Source organism: Ips typographus, linkage group LG1, assembly GCF_016097725.1.
Source record: "Ips typographus isolate SLU linkage group LG1, UJ_Ityp_2.0, whole genome shotgun sequence".
Lineage (NCBI taxonomy): Eukaryota > Metazoa > Arthropoda > Insecta > Coleoptera > Curculionidae > Ips > Ips typographus.
This window is the reverse complement of record NC_138422.1, coordinates 4749352-4769936: the sequence shown is the minus strand read 5'-3', so window position 1 is coordinate 4769936 and position 20585 is coordinate 4749352. Positions and strand designations below refer to the sequence as shown.

General features: G+C 33.4%; 3 protein-coding genes across 5 annotated transcripts; 1 reads left to right on the top strand and 2 right to left on the bottom strand.

Annotated features, from left to right (window-relative positions):
• Nucleotides 1–1120: 1120 nt before the first annotated feature.
• Nucleotides 1121–16934, bottom strand: LOC145740088 (uncharacterized). Of its 3 annotated transcripts, XR_014181336.1 has the most exons (14): nt 16666–16934; nt 15009–15276; nt 14694–14954; nt 14393–14600; nt 12160–12231; nt 11298–11619; nt 10383–10835; nt 10084–10326; nt 9835–10029; nt 7235–8645; nt 6769–6907; nt 6460–6704; nt 2994–5687; nt 1121–2943 (listed from the first exon to the last, which is right to left on the bottom strand). XR_014181336.1 is itself a non-coding variant. In XM_081995438.1 (13 exons), the coding sequence occupies exons 2-13, from the start codon at nt 15226–15228 to the stop codon at nt 5428–5430; spliced, it is 4029 nt and encodes a 1342-aa protein (XP_081851564.1). In that variant the 5' UTR covers nt 15229–15276; nt 16666–16934; the 3' UTR covers nt 1121–5427. The 3 variants fall into 3 exon arrangements, 2 of the variants coding, with proteins under 2 accessions (XP_081851564.1, XP_081851565.1); XM_081995438.1 differs by having other exon boundaries at nt 1121–5687; XM_081995439.1 differs by lacking the exon at nt 12160–12231 and having other exon boundaries at nt 1121–5687; nt 16666–16933.
• Nucleotides 16935–17168: 234 nt separating this feature from the next.
• LOC145740091 (uncharacterized) lies at nt 17169–19233 on the top strand. The gene is made up of 3 exons (XM_081995443.1): nt 17169–17647; nt 18465–18719; nt 18875–19233. Exons 1-3 carry the CDS (start codon nt 17368–17370, stop codon nt 18982–18984), a joined length of 645 nt encoding a protein of 214 aa, XP_081851569.1. The 5' UTR covers nt 17169–17367; the 3' UTR covers nt 18985–19233.
• A 270-nt stretch (nt 19234–19503) lies between these two features.
• On the bottom strand, nt 19504–20480 carry mRpS23 (mitochondrial ribosomal protein S23). The gene is made up of 3 exons (XM_081995444.1): nt 20316–20480; nt 20088–20249; nt 19504–19871 (listed from the first exon to the last, which is right to left on the bottom strand). The coding sequence occupies exons 1-3, from the start codon at nt 20357–20359 to the stop codon at nt 19565–19567; spliced, it is 513 nt and encodes a 170-aa protein (XP_081851570.1). The 5' UTR covers nt 20360–20480; the 3' UTR covers nt 19504–19564.
• Between the last annotated feature and the right edge of the window lie 105 nt (nt 20481–20585).

Sequence of the window (20585 nt, the reverse complement as noted above, 5' to 3'; positions counted from 1 at the left end):
ATTGTTAAGACACTTTTTTGCTCTTTAAAATGAGCTATCATAACAAGCTGTCTTTTGTTTTGAGAAAAAATCTCTATTTTTACAAATATATTTACGTGACCGAAGCGGTTGGGCAAATAATTGAAAACCGACATGCACGGCACCTATCTTCTATACAGTGTGTCCCTGAAAGGTCTTTAGAACGCTCTGCCGCAGTTAGCTGGGGTCAAAATAAAGCGATTTAGCCATATTTGCTTTAATCCAAAAGTTGATAATTAGAGAGCTACTTCTGGAGACTGTTTTAGACTGAGATTAACGTACATTTAGTAGTTCAAACGCATTTTTCTCGAAAACTCTTACCTAAGGTATACCTTTTCTAAGCAGAAATAAAAGGCAAATACGCTTTTATACTCAAAAGTGATCACCCCTGATACCTAATTTCATAATTTAAAATGTTTGGTATAAAAACTACGATTAAAAATTGATTTTTAAGTTTTAACTTTGCCGCCCTGTAATTATCAACTTTTGGATAAAGGCAAATATGGGTAAATCGCTTTATTTTGACCCTAGTTAACTACGGCAGCTCGTTGTAAAGACCTTTCAGGGACACCCTGTATAACGTTATTCAATTGTTTTGTTCCACGTCACGTCACATAATATTACAAATTATTGAGTTTAAATAATGATTCTTGATTTAAGAGATAGAAAAAAACGCCTGCCGTCACCTACTTGAACATTTGTTTACGCTTACATCTTAAAGTAGTATTATTTACAAACCACACTTCAGTGGGTTTTTGATGGAGTTGTAGTTAAATCGCGCACCAAATTTTTAAAATGACACCACATTTTGTTCCGTTCTTTGGTTAAACTGTTAAACATATTCCTTTTGCGGAAACTACGCTTTTCTGGCTTTAGATATAGTGAAGATGTGACGAAGATACTAAAATTTATGAATAATTAGCAAAAGATAAATAAATACAAGATAACTATAACAAGTAACAATTGGAAACACAAGAGATTAACTTGATCAGAAACAGAAAGACAAAAACCATTATAAACAAAATAATATTAATTTTTCACAAAAACTGGAAAAACCAACAAAAAATAAAACCAGTAAATAAGGAAAATAAACATACCGTCATCAGTCTTAAATGCATTTTATTAAACAATTTAACACAAAGCGTCAATGTCACTGGATATCATTATAAAAACAATTCCAGTCAAGCCGCTATTAATCAAATCACTTTATTTCCGAGAAAAATATCAGTCATTTAAACGATTTTTTGAATGCATAGATCAAATTTTGATTGACTGAAATTGTCCTCACAAAACTGTTTGGTACCTACGATTATTGTACTCTAAAGGTAAATGCAACTCTACAGAGTAAATATAGGTATAATAAATACATTATATAAAACTTATGTACAAAAATACAAAGCACTTAATGGCGCGACATATAAAACTCAAAATTAAAAACAAAACATAAAAGCTCACATTCACAATTTTTTCGTGAGTTTATTTTTTCAATAAGATTAACACTTTTATCAAGAGGACCTTTACTTCTACTTTTTACGATTTTAGTAGGAATTTGAAATGTAGATACAGCGTATCTAAAAAATGGATCAAGAAACTTAAGAGGATATGAGAAATTATTAAATTTTTCCGAAATTTTAGCTAGTAGAGACTAGCTGATTTGCGCGTAAACGGTTAGATTTATCAAAATAAAAAGTACGTCTATTATTTTGTCGTATAGAATTATCTCCCCTAAGTTTTCTGATCCATTTTGCAAAACACCTTGTATATGACACTTTAATTACACAACCTTTTTTTCATACGCCCATGCTTATAAATAATTGATGTGTAAATCAAATTCACGAAAAATATTGTCATTGTGACACAGACTTGAAGTGTAATTGTCATTTTGATTTTACTTTATTATTCAGATCATCAATTGCGTTGTTAAATCGCCTAAAATGGTATTAATATTACACATCATAAGAATTACTATAATTTCAATTGGTTTGTGATGTAAATTAAAACAGTGTGAATTCAATAATTTGACCCTATATCAAATAATAAGCAAACTATCTAAATTCTGCAATTCTTAAAATAATAATAATAATAAACAATCTTTATTTCATTACGAAATGGGCTATCGACCGAAATGGTCTTTCTGCCCTAATTCTTAAAAATATTTAAAAAAAAACACAATAGTATTATTACAAATAATTGCATTTTTGTGAGTAAATTTTGGACCGTTGAAGCAAAGGTTATGATTTTAAAATAAATTATTTATATTATAAGAAATGACACTGCACCAGACGAACGTAATTTTGATTGGCGGTTCCCTTCGCAATTTTTTGGTAATTTCAAAGCCTACTTACAGTAGCATTAATTCTAGCAATTTTTAATTCCTAAGTAATATCATTATATATTTTGAACTAGCTGTGTTATGTTCACATAAGCTAATTTAATTGTAACCGTTTGACTGAGCGTACGTAATCGCGTTTTAAATGTTTGTAAAATGTAATAAAGTTATGGCAAGTTTTGACATTACCAGCCGTTAAAAAGGGTTTTAAACTTTATTGCATCATATACAAAAGCGCTGTATAATGTATAGTCAATGCTTAAAAATATCTTGTCATTTAGCGCAATAGTTTTTTTTGTTATTAAAACCAATAAACTTGTGTACCAAAAGCAAACTACTAATAGAAAACTGGATTATGGGAGAAAATTTTGTTTTATTAGATGCAACCTGACTAAAAATATAGTTTTACTTATGAAACGCTCTATACAGGGTGTTCCTTAATATGCAGTCAGAGGAAACAAAAATAAGATGACATAAAGCTGGGTAGTAAATAAATTCATTGTGCGTTGAATGACATCGGCTTCCGGTAAATATTTATGCAAAAAATGGAGAATAACACAAAAATAGGAAGACGTTCTCATGTCATACAAATAAATCTTTTGAATGTGACAACTAAGAAGCAAAGATCAAGTTCAAAAATGTTTACCTGTTTATGATATAGTTTTGTCGACCTATTTTTGTTTGACTTTCCGCATACCTTGTTTATTGTGTCAAAATAAAAGCAGTACCCAGAAACAGTATTTTCATCACTGCTTCAAATATTACAGAAAAATAATTTGAAGAAAAAAATTGTTCCAAAAATGCGTCCGCCACAGTATAAATAATTTAAATATACCAGTATAGTACCGTCTAAAGATTTTGCAGGGACTAACTGTACCTTTTTCCGTCACAAAAGTGATTTTACAGTTATGATTTATATTTTTTATACTGTGGCAATGGTTCTGAATAAAATGCACATAAAATCACATAAACTGTTGAGAAAATTAAGAAGTTTGAGAATGACACGTAAATACTCAGCCTATTATCAAAGAATGTTACTGGTCAAATCTGGCATTATTTTTCTACTAGTAACCAAAATAAAGTTCTACGCCAGAAGTACCGATCAGAAATAAGTTGTTTCTTCAAGCAGTATTGTTGTTTAATACTGCTTGAAGAAACAAAGGATATTTTTATAGGTATATCTTGTGCTCATACGATTTGTTTGTTTTAAAATGGATTCAAGGATAACTCTTAAAAGTTAGCATATCATTAATAAACACCCTGAATATCAGTGTTATCCATTTTTTTCAGGGTTTCATAGTTCATTACTTCTGTATTACACATGTGCGGTCTTGGGAAATACCATACTGTGTAGATAACACTAACATATTTATGTAAAACCTTGATCCATATACAAGATGCCCGTTTTTTGATCTCGGTTATTTGAAGAGATACAAGGAAGTTTAAATTGGGGTAAAGCTGCGCAATTTGGAACATAATAAAATGCCGCTTTAAAATTCTTAGTACTTCTTAGTAAAAAAAGACGTTTTTGAAATTAGTTTATATATTTTTTTCTAATTTGTCTGACGAGATACCTGAAAATAATTGGCACTCTGCCATTGACACTTTTCATCCGTATCGTCTAATATGATACTTTCACATTGTAAAGTACCATATTAGATACCCGACATTGCGGTTTTTATTTTTTTTTATTTTTGTGCAGCCCTGTATACATGCATTTACCATAAAAAAACCGTAGACAAAAAATAAATATCGACGTGTAGGAACGTATTTTCAAAAAGCCAAACCCTTAATTTTAAATGAATTTGTTCCAAATTGCGCGTCTTCACTGTATAAACTTAAAAATTGTAGGTTTATTATTATTTATTGTAAATTAACCTTGCAATGCAGAAAATACAGATACATACACAAGTTACAAATGGCAACGTGGGCGTCATGTTAGTTTAAATAATTTAGAGTCAAACCAAAATAAATTAAATGTGGTTTGACAGTTATTTATACAAGTTCATAAACAAGTGAAGTGATTCCAAAAGACATCATGTTGAAATACTACTCTAACTGTACTTCCCACTAAATGAATGTGTAGGCACAATAATCCATGAAAATAATTATTGAATGGTTTATCTGAGACTTGAGTAAATGCTGTTTTTAGTGTTACCTATCACAGGTAAGTGAATGTTAATAGTATCACTCTTTCAACCCACCAAGTAATTTTCCGCATTCACAATAATGAACTATGAACCCTATTTTAAAATGTGACTGAATCATAGTATGTCAAAGAAGAAGTTATTTTAAATTTGCATTGATTCTGTATTGCTGCGATTTCGAAATTGACTAAAGCAACAAAACGACTGTTAATCTTCTAACGTAATACTGTTAAATTTATATTACCACGATCGATTTTGCTACTTTCTATAAAAATCGCGACTTTATAAAGTAGCACAATAGTTTATTCGACTTTCAATTCGATATTTAATATCTAAAAGCTACCTCTTATAGTTAATAGACGTTCTCTCCATAAATTACTGCTTATACTTACGAAAATCAACTGCAAATCACTAGAAAAATTAAAGCTGTGGTTTAGCAAAAATGAAAAATATTCCATTTTAACTGAATTAACACCAAACAATATTTAAAAACTGCGTAAAACAAAAAAATCACAAACGTCGACAGTTGAAACCGTCCCCAATAACTAAATAAAAAATAAACAGATCAAAAAGTCACGGACTATTATCTTACAGAGAGCATTACCGTAAACATGTCCTACTTTGCCCAGCGGGATCAACTTTGCCCATAAACAGGCTTAATGCGATTTTTTTACATCTGCCAACTCCGTAGTTCTACTGCAAGGGGTTTAGCGGATTTTTAACAGTCAAAATGCCCACCAAATTTTTTTTTCTCAATATTCTTATGTTACCTTGAGCTCTAAATTCTTTGACATATTACAACCATATCAATAAGTCTGAAAAAAAATTTTAGAATAAAAATGCCCCAAAAGTGACTAAAAGACATATAAAAAAACTATAATTTGCTGGGCAAAGTAGGACATGTTTACGGTACTAAATATTGAGTTTTCAACCTTAAACTGTTGTACCGTACGTGCTGAAAACAACTCGGGTACTGTCACTGTCCAAAGTAACGTCCTCCGGACTGGCAAGATCGACTTTGACGCTGCCCGAATTGTTACGCTTTCGCTGTCCCCAATTGCTCAACGTCCACTGATAAACTCCCTCGTTGGACTGATTAGTGTCGTCTACTCTGGTTGGAGGGCTGTCTAACGTTCCCGAACTTGAACTCATTGTGCCGCAGGAATCTTCTGCGCTACGAAAACGGCCTATCCCTGTAAAATTAATAATCAAACTATGCAAAAGTGGCACACAAAATAAGAAAATATTGTCACGAATGGAAAATCCTTTAATTTAAAAGATGGACTTATTATTTAAAAGTATAAATTCATTAAATTAAAGCAGATATTCGGAGATGGCAAAATAATAAAATGCGCGAGGCAAGGTTACAGTCAGAATGCACATATCATCGCTATTTTTAGCGATGACCAATCACCACTACTGCTATGCAGAAAGAGGAAGCGGGCTACGCAAGCCAATCAATCGGCTCGAAAGGCGTTGGTAAGGGAGACGGTCGGAGACTCCGCCTCATAACATCATGATGTAGTCGTCCCAAATTCTGCAACCCGCACCGGGTTCGTAAATTAATTGAATAGTAAACCATTTCCTAAATTATAATAAAACGCGAGTGCCAAACCCTACAGAAAGCTGCCCTAATCATTGTTTAACAAATTTAATTATTGTAATATTTTGTGCATGTAAAAGGTATTGTTAAGAGTGTTACTTTTAGGAATTATGTTTGAAGGTTTTATTCCGATTCAAATAGTTGATAAACCAACCATTTTCTCGTTTAGTTTTAACTACTATTTAGTTATTAAATTATAGTTTTCTACCGAGTGGTTTGATTCTGACTGGTCTGACCTCTGAAACAAGATCTCGGTACAGGCGTTTATCAAAGTAATAAACGCACGTCTCGTTTAACTTGTTGGGCAAAAAGGGCTTTACAATTTAAACGAGACAATATCATTACAACAGGTATTTACTTACCGCTATCATCCGGTGAAGCGTGATGTTCTTCTATACATCTGAGCAAGCTCTGACAAACGTCTGAATCTAGAGAGATCGGATCGTCAGAGTCTCTATTGTATATGGTAACGGCTATTTGAGCAGGATGCGGAACCGGTAAGGGGATGACCATTTTGTCCGGGGAATATGGTCGATACTGGCGTTTCCACGGGAACCAAAGCGTCGATCTAGCGCTTCGCAATGAGCTTATCGGTGTAGTGGTTTCACTATGATTCAAAACATTTAGGTTCAGTTAATCATGTTAATATTAATCCTGTGATGAGCAATTACTTTTTCTTGTCGGTTTTTTTGCCAGTCGCTGATTGTTTAACTCGAGGATTAAAAGACGAGACTTCCAAGTATGGTGAATGAACTTGAATGTTTCCTCTCGGCGTGTAAACATTACCAAGTAAATCAGGACCGCCAGCACCTTCAAATAGATACGTGAATTATTAAGTTTTCCAAGTTCTGCTACTGGCATTGATATAACTGAGGTACTCTTTTATTATAGTAAGACTTTGTTCAGGACAAAGACACTATTCTATCTAGTTGACATAATATTCATCCTGTATTCATCAAATTTTAATCTTTTAAAACTATTCGTTAATTTCCAAACCAAATGTTTAATTTTAAGAACTAGCGAATGGACGGTGACTTTTTCTAATAAAATAACTTGAGGATAGGGTTTCAACTTGATGTAACAAAACATTAATCATAATTAATCCTATAAGAAAAACAATTATTATAAAACACTTACCGAGTTGAGCGCACTGAACCATTTCAGTATATCTAGACAAGTCAGTTTGCGGATGTGGATCCAAGCGAAACGTCGTGTCCGTATGATCCAGTGGCGTCAAAAAATCTAGACTGAACAACTCTGAATATAGCAATCCAGCCAAACCAGCCCAGTCGCCTGGACTGAGCGCTTTATTATCCCAAAACTCGTCTTCGGTACATCCCAGTCGGTGAAAAATGTGATTAGGATAGAACTTCTCCAGCATCATCGCTCCTTGTTGTATAGCCACTTTCAGTTCTTGAGTGGTTAGTTTAATTTTGCTTTTCACCGTAACGCTAAGACCGGTTTGTAAATCCCTGCGACGCCGCTCAAGTTTCTCGTGCAGGAGTGTCAACAAATCCTGTGCTTCCTTCTCCAAGGTTTTATATGGACCCGTTTTGGATAGCTGCGCTGAAAAGCTGCCGAAGCACGCTTCTACGAAATGGCTGAAGTCTTTCTGAGGCTGAACAATTGTGTTTTCCATTACTGTTTGAAATGCGGCAAGCTCGTCCCATTCCATTTTTGCTTCAAAAGCCGCCAAAGCTTGTTCAGGACTGATTTGGAAGTAATAATCAGAAGCTAAGCCCGGACCAGCAATTCTCTTTACTGCAAAGCTGTCACAAGCAGGTATTCTACCGCGTTTTCTGATTAAAAGATGAAACAGTGTAGTATCCCATACAAGTCTGAACCAATATCTTGCCACTCCTCCGGTTAGAATTACAAAACAGATCAGCGGACAGACGATTAATGCGACAAAAATAGCCGCTAGCGGTTGTAAGCATCCTTGCACCACAATGTTCCAAAAAACTGCCTCAAATAAAATAAAAAAACGATTTCTATGAGGTTCCGGGCTATCCAAGTCATACATCAAACCATTAGTGATTTGAACTAATAAGGTCAAAACAGGCATCCAAACAACAGCAGTCAATGCAATGAAAAAACTCACAATAATAGCAGACAAGCAAATTAAAGGAAAGATGAACACCAACCCTATAGTTCCAAAAAGACCTTTAAAAAAGTAATTCCATATTCGATTTAAATGTCTCGTAAAACCTTTGCCAATAAACCCCGTGTCCGGCTTGGTTTCAAAGTGCGTGCGAGATTTTGAAATGTGTCGCCAAAGGCACAAAAGACGAGATGCCAGTGTGGCCGTTGCGCTACTCTTCCTAGGAAATAAAGTTCCGTTAACCTGAGATAACTCCAAATCGGGCATAAACGGTTCAAGAAGAAGAAGCGCACGTAGTCCAAGAGGACTGCACCACGGAATCACGATGCCAAAGAAAAACATAGCGTTCCAAGTCCAGCACCACGTACGATGGACGTAATTGAACACTCGCCAAAGCGGCCATCTGGTGGTAGTTGTGCGTACGACTTCTTTCTCTACCAGGAACACCTGAAAAAAGAAATAAACCAACGGTAGGACATATTTGAATAGTTATTTCCAAACTTATTTGAGCAAATAGTTATACCTACAGGTAATACAAATAATTATTATTTCCTACAAACATTCAGTTCTGGAATCAGCAAACTTTATTTTCAGCGCAAAAAAGTCATATTTTGCGCGCTTAATACATAAATGTAAAGGTGACAAGATAAAGTTATAGACCGTTTTTTTACCAAAAAAGCCACAAGAGTTAATATAATTCATAAGAAATAATCAAATAAGTGAAAATTACTATTGTTTAAATCGTATAACCCAAGAACTGATCGTTTATATGCTACTCAATAGCTAACTCCATTAATTTTAATCTGACAGCATAGTTTAAATTTACTATTGTTATCATCGTCAGAATCTGATGTCCAAATTGACATATGTCAGCTACTTGTCACATTTTTGAGAGATATTTTGATTATTTTAAATGGAAAACCCTGTATTTTATTTGCTCAATAAAAGGATCTTTTTTTTTTAATTTCAAATACAAGGTAATTCAAATTCGACCTTCACCATTGGGATCTCGAAAAGTATAAGAGATACGAGAAAGTTTAAATTGGGACGGTGCGCAATTTCAAGCTGAACTTAATGCCGTTTTAAAAGTTTCATTATCCGACGATATTCGAAAAAAACTGACTGCAAAACTGTTGCAGACATCCATCTTCAGAGTACCTGCGATGTCGGTTGCGTTATGAAACACCCTGTATGGTATTTGACAATATTGGAGAGTGACTTTGTTGAGTGACATAAGTGTGGATCGGTATTTTACGAAGTTCAAGTGTCATCAGATGTCATAAGCTCATAAGTTACACGACTTTTATGAAAAATACTCTAGTAAACACTACAACTAAAATACGACGCATGTTTACTAGAATATTTACAATGTCTATCTCATTTTAAAGAATGTTACTGCAACCAACAACTCAGGTTAATACTTCAACGAACATACGCCTCTATAATAATTTAATATAAAGCTATATCCGCGCGCTCAAACTACGTGAACATAAACATATTTCCTCAGTTTGAACTTTAACATGTTTTACAATCTGTTGACCATTAATCGTAATCAATCGTAATCAATTCACCTTAAAACCATCTCGACCACAACTATTTAAAAGCTAATAACTTAACTAAAATAAACTTAACTTACCGGTTGACTGGGATCTGATCTCGGAGTGGTAATACTAGTGGCGTGTTTACTAAGAACCGTTGGCACAACCTCTGACTGCCCTTGGAAATTTCTTCGCACAATCCAATTGGTAGGCAACCAAATTTGAGTTGGCCAAAGAAAACTCCGCGTAGGGGTCTTCACCTTCTTCAATTCTCGCAGTAAAGCCGGTTCTCTCTGTTTCGATATTTCAGGTTACTTACACAAATCACGTAAAATCACAATACATACTTCTCGCATAAAAGCCAAATCCCTATTAAGGAAATATACGGTTTGGTACAACCTTTGTGAGGTACACAAAGCTAAAGCTTCTTCATGAGCGCTCCATTGGTTTTCAAGACTAAAACGTTGCTCTGAATGTCTTAACTTTGCCCTGAGCCAAGGATCAATTCGGGACAATATAGGATGACTACTTTTGAGTTTATTTTTAACTTCTTCCTGAGTTTTATGTAAGCGATGTTGGACGTTTTCCACCTATTTAAACAATCATGTCAAAGAAAGTACTTGGCAGATCGAAGTATTACACTTACAGCACGGTGCATTAGAACTACACTCTGCGCTTGCTGAACTAATAGCTGCGCAATTCCGTCTCCCAGCCCATTAATGTCAGGATGTGACAGGATGCTGTTGTACACTCTCTGCAAATACTCCTTCATAACAGCGTCGTTTACTTCTCGCTCAATATCTTCATCAGGCATTTTTTGGGCTCTTAGTTCAGCAATTAATCTTTCCCGAAAATGCAAAAACCATCCTCTAGTTTCTCGTTCCAATATCGTTACTAAGATCGGTAACACTTTCCGCATTAAGTTACGATCCCATAAACGTAAATCCAGTTCGGACCCAGAAGGGGTGAGAAAACGATAAGGCAGCGCGACGGGCGGTTGACTACATTCTCTAGCTACTTCAAATTTCTCGGTGGCCGCTCGGCGTAATTGCTTTTTTATGTAGGAACATAGGATTTCCAAGGCATCTTCGTTTTCGTTCTAATAAGAACCAGCCAAATTATTTCCGTGAGTGTACGACGAATGACACGCTAGAAGACCTAATTTCGTAGAGAGAAGTACTCACAGTGGAGGTGAAATCATAAAAGTGACTTTTATAATTTCGTAGAACTTGTTTGTGTCACGTTGACAAAAGAATTAGGAATATTGATGTAAAGAGAATTTGGATGATATGATTTAAAAAAAAAACTGAACTGCTCATTACATTAATTTAAACTTTTAGCCTGCACTGTATAAGCGGTTGTCGAGCAACGGATAAACAGGTCATTGTTGCTGATACGGCCAAAGAATTGATTGCTATGGCAATATCAAATTGGTTGATGTGAAGGAGTAGACCGTACCATAAACAAGAAACTCGTGTGAGGCTAATATACTTCCAAAATAAGTTCTGTGAAAGTAGATTTCCTAGTGTGTCACCCGCCTTAAAACTCAAAACAAACTCACTCGACAAACCAGTTCCGCAACAAGATACTTGCTACGTTCTTCACGTATTTTCGCATCCAAATTGTGCGCTTGTAGGCTGGGTATTCCAACAAGAATATCCAAAATTCGAAGCAAGCCGGCAAGCAAAGCTTTAGCCGCTTGCTTGATACTAAAAAAATGTGAAAAAATGCGTCCACGGGCGGTGACAAAAATAAAACGTAGGGCCAGAGCCAAGTCGTCCAAGAGTGAATTTCTGCTATTTTCTGAACCTTTTTGCAGCAGTTGCGACAGCTTCCAGCGATGTTGCTGACCGGGAAAATTTAACGACTCAACTTCAAACTCTCTGAAATGCAGTTGATCCAACCATAAGTATGGCGAAAAACATTTAAAAAAAAGTAAAACTTTTGTCACACAAAATGCTACTCAGTCTCCAAACACTGCATTCAAAGCAAAACCAAACAAGACTTTTTAACTAAGGCGCAAGCCAATTGAGAAAATAGACAACAATTTTGAAAGTTCAGATCAGTTTTACAGTCTCGTTAAACATCGGCATTCTATATAATGGCAAAAACACTGACACTATGAATAATATTTCTATACTTTATGTACATGGAAAAAAAACTAACATTATAATTCACTTGCAGCGAAATAAATGTAAACGCAAAATAAATTGTTATAAACCCAATAAAAAACTGAAAGTCAAAACTTTCTTCTCTGTAGCAAGTGGAAGTTAAAGTATGCATAAAAAATGGTGATAAAGATTAGTTTAAAACTTGTTTTCCGAAAGAGCATAACTTCAATTACCACATTCATCAGACACTGAATTGCACAAAACAAAAAAAAAACGAAACGGTAGAAGTCACTGCACAAGAATCTAACATACCCATATAATCTAATACTTTCTAGTTGTTCCTGGTTCAATCTTTTTGGTTTTCCAAAGTTATCCTTGTGCAAGCTTTACAAAACAACGCGATCGGTTATAAAATGAGTCGAGTGGCATAATATGATGGTACGGTGTTATGTTTAAAATCAAGTAGTAGTCACTGAGAATATTGTACTTGAACTTTTGTTACTTTTTATATATCTCAACAATTCATGTAAGCATAATGAAAAAAAATACAACATTATTTGCAAGAAGGTTAATTTGATTGGACATTTGATATTAAGAAATGTATAAATTTAAACAATCTGCACACCAGTAAATAATTGAATAATTTATTTGTAACATATTTTAGGAAAATCACACCAATCATGTTATGAATTATTATTATTAAGTTAGTATAATTTTAATAATTTGTTAATAAAATAGGAAAAATAAAGCTCACAATTCTCTTAAAATATGTAGGCTAATAAATAGTGAGTTATCCAAAATACTCAGTTATTAACATAACAGAGACATTTAGTTTAGCCGTTTTCGAGTTGATGAGAGTTAATTTTATTTTTAAAGTGTCAATTGCCATGAATAATCAAAGAAACTGAACGTTATCATCTTTTGACGTCACGATATAATTTGACAGTTGGTCAATATATTGATTTGTTAAATTACGTCAGCGTGACGTCAAATTAGCTCTGTACGTTGGATGGAGCATCAACTTTCATTTACATTTTCTGGTGATATAGGAGAAATTCTATAACTTTTGTATTAACAGTTTTTTCATACTGCTGCCTAAATATACGGACCAACCCTGTACAACAAATGAATGAATTGTCATCTAATAAACATGTATATCAAATTTCATAAAATATGTTTAATAGTATAACAGTTGCTAACATAAAAAACGTAGCATACCAACCTCTCACAGAAAAACATTTAAGAGTTTAAAAAGAGAAAAATTAAAATAAACGCATACAAAGTAATCCCCTTTGTATTTGAAACACCCACAGTCATTAAAGAACAAAAGTTCAGAACAAAAATTATTCAGTGACAATAGTTTTTTTAAAAACTAGGAGGAGTGATGACGAATTAGGTTGGCAATAGTGGTCAAATGTGATTGGCCAGTTGGCGGTATGATTTACACAGCAGAAATCACAAATAAACAGGTTATGCCAAAAAACACCGGCTCGGCCACTATTTGAATTTTCAGGTTTATCCTAAACATCCACAAACTGCCAATGTCACCCAAACACGTAAATAAAATTTGGGGAATTTTTTTGGTTATATTTGCTTGTGTATGTCAGGCTTCCTCATTCGCTCCTCCTAGTTTTTAAATAGAGTATAGAAGAAAAAAATAAAAATAATAAGAGCTCGTGAAATTCAAAAAGAAGATAGTTAATGATGTAATTTAGAGCAGTAAGCTAAACATTTCAACCGAGATTTCAACTAAACTATAATCGAAGTAAACGGTACCGACACCAAAGAAAATCAAGTTATGTTAATCTTGACGAAATAAATAATATACAGGATGTCCCAGATAAGCGTAATTACTTGGAGATTTAGGACACGGTAGAAGATACAACTTTGATTACATGGAAGAAAAGTTAGGCTAATGATGTTTTAAATCGGGACCGTTTCGTTGATAATGGTTGAAAACCTAAAAAGAACAAATTTGCAAAATCTTATTGGAAGTTAAGAAGTACTTTCTGAAAGTACTGTCTAAATTGGTGTAGACCTAATCATTGCACGCGACTGAACATCCTTGTAGACGCCATATTGAATTTCTGCATTTTTAAAATGGCTTCAAAAGTGTCCATCAATTATGTATGTTTATGACAGAAACGAAAGTAAATAGACAAGCTTAACGTAGTAGGCTAGAATCACCATGCTTTTTTAATCAGTTCCTGCAATGAAAAAAATATGATGTGAGATGTTATCGAAAAAGCATATATAATGATATGATTTTTCAAATATGCCTTTTTTTGATTTTCACCCTGTATCAACGTAACAATACCGATTTAAAGCAACATTACATAACTTTTTTTATTTAATCAATCTTGAACCTCCAGTGGTTTCCAACCCATTTAAATGGGACACCTTTTATATTATTCAGAGAATTGAATAACTTTTGCTAAGAAAAGGGTAAATTCAAACGAATTATCAACGTTTTTCATATAACTTCATCATAAGGAACCAATAAAAGATAAGTCAATGAAATGTTCTAGAGAATTGTTAGACTCACCCTCTTTCTCTAATGTGTTCCAATTGTTTGCCGGACAACTTTCTGGGTTCACCTTTAGCATCGACGGCCACGGCATCCAACTCGTCAAATGAAGGAGCAATAAACAAATCTCTGAGGTGATACTTTGTTTTGCATCTTCCCAAAGAACCATCAGAAGAAACTTGAGATGTTGGAAAACTATCACACTGAGAAACCGGATGTGGGAGAACTAAAAACAATTGTGCATAAAATGATGAAGAAATGATTGAATACAAATTAATACATAAAAATAAAAAGTCAAATCACTAAAGTAGGTACTTACTAATAGGAAACGTTTTCCAATGATACAGGAACTGTTCTGCAACTTGTTTTATGTTGTTTACCAACTGCTCTACTTCAGGAGGAGCGCCTACTAAGTTGATTTCAAACTTAATTGGTTCCCTTTCAGGAAGTAAAGCGTCTGGACCCACTAAACCACTATCATGGCTGTTCCTCAAAGGATATAATGATGTAGGACGGGCGTACTGAGGTGCTTCAGTGTTAATAACATGCGAGGAACGAAACTCTACTCTTATATTATGCACTAAAATATAATAATTAAAGACAAGGTGATTTTATTACAAAATTAAAACCCTACAATCAGGCTCCCCTCTAAGATAGTCTCTTTCAGAATTGTGTACTCCACTTTTTGACCTGTGGTGACCATGCCGGCGCTCGTGTTGGTCAGAGCCGACACTCTGACCTGAATCAGACCGATTGTGGCCCGAACTAGTGGAACTATGTCGATTATGAGTTCCAGATTCGGTCCTTCTATGTCCTGTTGAAGTTTTTGAGCCAGAATTTGGCCTAGAACTCATTTTTGAACTTCAACAGGAGAGTTGAACACTGATAGCTTATTCATATCACTGAAAAAGTGCATTTTTATCAAATTATTATCTACTATTAAATGTTGTGTTATTAAAGATTGTAGTGAAGAAAAGTAAAATAAATATTTTTCATGCATTAAAAATCCAACTTTTAACAGGCTATTGAACTATTCAAAATAGCGTTTTTGTACAAACATTCAATAATAGTGCATTTTTCCCTTCCAAATATCAACGAAAAGTTACTCTTTCATGAGGAGTTTACTTTATAGCAAGTTGCCAAGGGTAGCGAGCGATAATAGTACATTCTATATTAAGAGCAGAAAGTACATATTTGCTGCTTGCACATAAAAATTACAGCTTGAGGCAAAGCCGTCTTAAAAGGTCACTTTCTCCATTCCCATTTATCATTTTTTCTGGAAAATTTGGGTGCTGTGAGTGACCAGCAAGATGAAAGATTCCACCAAGATATTACAACAATGGAAACTAGGTACCAAAAGCAATGAGAGCCAGCAATTGCTGGTTTTTAAGCAACAACTTCACACCACATCAAAGAAAAAAAAAAAACTATTTAATGTTTTACAAATAACTTTTTTTGATTTCTACTTTGTTATTAGATTTCAACTTAATATAAATTAGATACAGTTGCTATACAGATCTAAAGCACTGGTAAAATATATTTTGTTATAAATAGTATATTTAGGCCCAGTTGTACAATAGTAATTCAACCTTTGAACCTGGTTTATGTCAAAAATGTCACTTTGACAGCAATGCATTTCTTATGGAAAAGTTCAACTACCAGTTACAGTTCAACTGTACCAGTCTTTGAACTGCAATTGTACAACTGGACCTTAATGTATTAAAATACCCTTCTTGGCATATGGTTTGTTTACCTACCTTAGTGCTACAAGTTTTTTTTTTGGCACTTGTGTAATTAGTCTCTTGATAAGTAGGTACTACAGAGTACAGAGCAATTAACCAAATATCATTTCAATGTTACAGTTTTATACTTGGTTCCATATCAATCACACAAAAAAAACATGAAATTTTGCATCAAACTCATTATAAAACTCTTGATTTGTTTTGGTAAAGTGAAAGATATAAATCTATTTTGGCAAGATGATACTGCAAGCAAATTGAACAAAAAATGTTAGTTTAAATCAGTCTGAAGGTTAAGTCATATAAACTAAAATTGATTGAGTTTGCTAAATAAATTTAGTTGAAAATTTACATAATTAACTAATATATCAAGTTAAGAAGCAATTTCAAAACAAAGTTTCTGGAAAGTAGTTAAGTATAACAATAACAAATTCTGACCTACAATGAAAAAATTTCACTCTCTCTATAGATTGGAACGTAAAGCAAAAAAAACTAATAGAAGTATACTTTTCAAGCAACCACAAAATACATGAATATTGGATACAAGCTTACCCATTATTTCCAGAAAGGCAATCCAAACCTTTGACTCTGGACACAAAAGCTTAGATAGAATGCATTGACAGTACATAATTTGTCGGCAAAATTCGCACTAATTGAGTAACAGAGGTATCCCACATTCCAGTAGTTCATAAATAATAATTAGGGCACATTTTACTTCCACTTCCACATTCCATGGACTTTATTTCTCAAAACTCAAAATAACATGAAAATTTTTGGCATTGGCGTTTGTTATTTGACACACAACACAACACCCTATTTTCTGGATCAAAATTTGACCAATGACATTCACCGCTCCTGCTGCCATCTCTGTGGATAAAATAATAATACCGTTTTCGATTCATATATTTTGATATATTGCCATTTGCCATACTATTTTAAGGGCATTTGAGAGAAAAGGATAGAGATACCTTAGTTCAGGACTTAATGCTTCCAATCGATTATTCCCTTATATCCTTTTGAAAGAGGACTCTAACCTAATTTTTCTTTAATTGGTTTTTGGTTTGTATTTGTTTATTTTTTGTTCTGTGGTTGTAGTGTAGTTGCATTTGCATTTGAATCAACATTTAAAATTTAAAAAGTTGATTTGTAATTAACTTACTTAATTCTTTTTAAAACCAACTGTGAAGCTTACTACAAAGTTGTTGTGAGAGTTCTATTTGTAAAATATCTAACTGTATTGTAGTGTGTATCAAAATGTCTCCACTGCCAGGATCTTCTGAGAAAACTGGAAAAAAGTTCAATACCAATTGTTCTGTCTTTGGTTGCTTTTCTAAAAAACAAAACAACAGGTCAATCCACTTTCACTATATCCCCAAAGCAAATAGTGGAGTAGTTAAAATTAGAAATGACTTGGGTGAAGAAGTTGTAATTGATAGGCGAAAAGCCTGGGAAAGAGTTTTACTATTGGGAAAACCCATTACTGGACATATGCGTGTTTGTTCTAAACATTTTCAGGCAAGTGATTATTGTAGTGGTAAGTGTTAAATCTTGTTTATGCAACTTATATAATTTTCAAGTAATTTCTATGTATTGTAAAATTGTATTTCTTAAGATATCTTTTCCAGTTCCAGTTCTGGTGCTTTTTAGGATCCATCATATTTTACTGCTAATTATTTTCTTGAACAGTTGTCTTACAATATTGTTCAGATAAAAAAAATGCAGAATATGCATACTTACCATCAGCTTTTTACATAAATAAAAATTCAATAATATTACTGAATTTAGATATTAAATACAAGGTGTCCCATAAGTAATGGTAAATAATTTAATGGGGGTTTTCTGGGATCAAAATATTTCAATTTAGCACAACCACACTGTAGGTTTCTGTTAACTTTTCATCAACAAGGTAAGTTGTGCTAAATCCTATTTTTTGACCCCATAAATACTCCATTCAATTATTTACCATTACTTATGGGACACCCTGTATATATTGAGGCCATCATCCCTTGTTGAATGGGGGTGATTTAAAGTTTTATTTACCTACATGTTGTTTTAGGATTTTTGGAAATTTATTTTATGATTTTTTCTCTGTTATTTTATTCTTATACACATACTTTTCATGGGAAAACTATTGAAGTGATTTATAAGTCACTCAGGTTAGCACAGTTAACCTGTGTCCAGCATTTTCTTGTTTATTAAAAATAAGCTCAAAACACTGATTTTCTGCATTTTTTTTATTATACTATGCTTGATGATAAAGAAGTAAAAAACAAAATGACACTCAGTTAAATTTTTGGTTCTCATTGGAAGAAGGATCAACTCTAAAATAATTCACTTGAACACATTTTTAGATGTGCAACTAAAACAACCAAAGTTAAAGAAAACTGCCATACCATCATTAAATTTGCCAGATAGGGACAAACATGTAAAAAGTTTCTTTTCAAATGAAGGACTGAAAATTAGTCAAAGAATTGTAGATGTCATTGAGAATAGAGACCATAATTTTGATGGAGAAGATGACATTACTGAGCATTCCTTTCTGTATTCTAGTACAAATGATACAGAATCCGAACTTGAGGGTGTGTATGATGAGTTAGTTAATGCAGGTAATAAAGTAAATAAGTATTCTGATGGAAAAAAAGAATCTAATAGCCCTGACTCCTTTTTTCTTAAAAAAAAAAAGAAAAAGTTCATGTTTTTATTAATTTAATAAATGCTTTTAGTGTTCAATTTTTTTTGGTGACATTGTTTTTGTTTGTAGACTTATATGAACTAAAACAATCAAGTATAGACTCTTTGCCATTATTAAATTTGCCAGATGTGAAGCAGTCCAAACAACTTAAAAGGTGTTTATCTAAAGATACAGTTTAAAAAATTGAAGACACTTTAGACCTTAATGAAAGTGAGAAATCTGAATATTTTGGAATAGACGTGAGTGAATAAAGTTAAGTGTCTTCATTTTGGATCTGAGTGGAACAAGGGTGATCCAGGTGATTTGTCAACTGAGTTTTTTTACCAATATTTTAGGAAATAGTACATATAAACGTGTAAAACTAGATGTATATGATTGCAATTTCCTTAAAAAGAACTATTGAATAAATTTAAATGATAGAATATAAAGGGCCTACTTATTTCAACATCTTCAAAAATTTAGCCGCGACTACGCCACTGGATTAAAATACAACTCACTGGTGGAAAAACAAACTGCAGATTTCATTGCTAACATGTCTGGCTAAGTTTATTATGAAATCGTTTTGTAAAGTTTGACTTTCCTAATAAGAAAAATTATATAACTGATAGTAGCTAATATTCTTCCTATTGTTTTGTTAGTAAATAAGGTTTTCCTAGGGAAGGAAAATTTTGAGGGAAAGTTAAATGACATAAAAAATATTAGGCAGATTATTATATTCACTAAAAAGACTAAATTAAAAACTACTTTTATGATCAAAATCTACATTTTAAATATATCTTTTACACTAATACTTGAACTTTTCTTTTGCTTGCTCTGGGCTTCTTTGAATGCCACACTCAAGCTAACACTCTCACCCTCTTCCTCTTCAGTTTCTTTGGGAGTTCTAACTTCACGGCTTCTATTTAAAATTTCAATTGCCTCTTTGTACAACTGCTCCTCAGAGGCTTGAGAAGCCTTATACTGCTCACTAACTTGTTTATATGTATCAATAAACCTCTGTGTAAGGCTAGGACCTTTAGCTTCCAAGTTCACTGTTCCAATTTGTTTGTTGTTTCTATGAAATATGCTATAAAAAAAGAGTTTTTTCAACTGTGTTAGGTGTGTTAAAGGGTTTATTTACTATGCAATTTCAGTTGGGGGATGAGATTGCTTGTCAATCAAAAGATTGGTCAGCATGCATAATGTTGGGATCAAATTAATTGAAATGAATTGGAAAGCAACCAGACTGCTTGTATAAACGCAAAGTGAATCGGGGCTTTTAAAATACATAAATGTAACTTACGCTCGAATTTTGTCATCCTCATAGAATATTTGCCTTAGTTTTATGTTGGGGGCAGGTCTATCAAAACGTGGCTCTTCTTTCGGTGGAAAAGCGGCATAGACATCGTACCAAATCGGACGGTCTTCCCAATTTAGTGCCTTTGATTGGATCAACCCGGAAGTACTAAAGGTATAATAGGGTTCTTCAGTAAAGTTTAAAAAATAGTAAAATCAAAACAGTATTACAAACCGGGTGTAAATTGTTCCAATTTTTTCTAATCTACTTCCGGCCATTTATATTTCCAGTTTCAAACTGATTTGATCCGAAATACAGTCTATTAAAATGAAAATTGAAGAAATTTGTCTACAATCTTTAAAAAAAACAATTGAGGTTAGGATGACACTGATGACAGAAACTAGAGATGTTTGTCTCGTAGTTTTCGATGCTTATGGCTTCTTCGGTGTTATAGAGTTTCTTGAAGTATTTGTATAATACTTGAGTGTATTATACTTCCCATCT

Excerpts from the sequence above, each read along its gene's own strand:
- LOC145740091 (XM_081995443.1), top strand. The coding sequence starts at position 17,368 with ATGTCTCCACTGCCAGGATCTTCTGAGAAAACTGGAAAAAAGTTCAAT. Across the intron at positions 17,648-18,464 it reads GGCAAGTGATTATTGTAGTG|ATGTGCAACTAAAACAACCA; the intron begins GTAAGTGTTAAA and ends ACACATTTTTAG. Across the intron at positions 18,720-18,874 it reads TGATGAGTTAGTTAATGCAG|ACTTATATGAACTAAAACAA; the intron begins GTAATAAAGTAA and ends TTTTGTTTGTAG.
- LOC145740088 (XM_081995438.1), bottom strand. The coding sequence starts at position 15,228 with ATGAGTTCTAGGCCAAATTCTGGCTCAAAAACTTCAACAGGACATAGA. Across the intron at positions 10,836-11,297 it reads TTGCGGAACTGGTTTGTCGA|AACGAAAACGAAGATGCCTT; the intron begins GTGAGTTTGTTT and ends GGTTCTTATTAG. Across the intron at positions 6,705-6,768 it reads AAAAAAACCGACAAGAAAAA|TGAAACCACTACACCGATAA; the intron begins GTAATTGCTCAT and ends TTTGAATCATAG.
- mRpS23 (XM_081995444.1), bottom strand. The coding sequence starts at position 20,359 with ATGGCCGGAAGTAGATTAGAAAAAATTGGAACAATTTACACCCG. Across the intron at positions 20,250-20,315 it reads ATTGGAACAATTTACACCCG|TACTTCCGGGTTGATCCAAT; the intron begins GTTTGTAATACT and ends TTATACCTTTAG. Across the intron at positions 19,872-20,087 it reads GAGGATGACAAAATTCGAGC|CATATTTCATAGAAACAACA; the intron begins GTAAGTTACATT and ends CTTTTTTTATAG.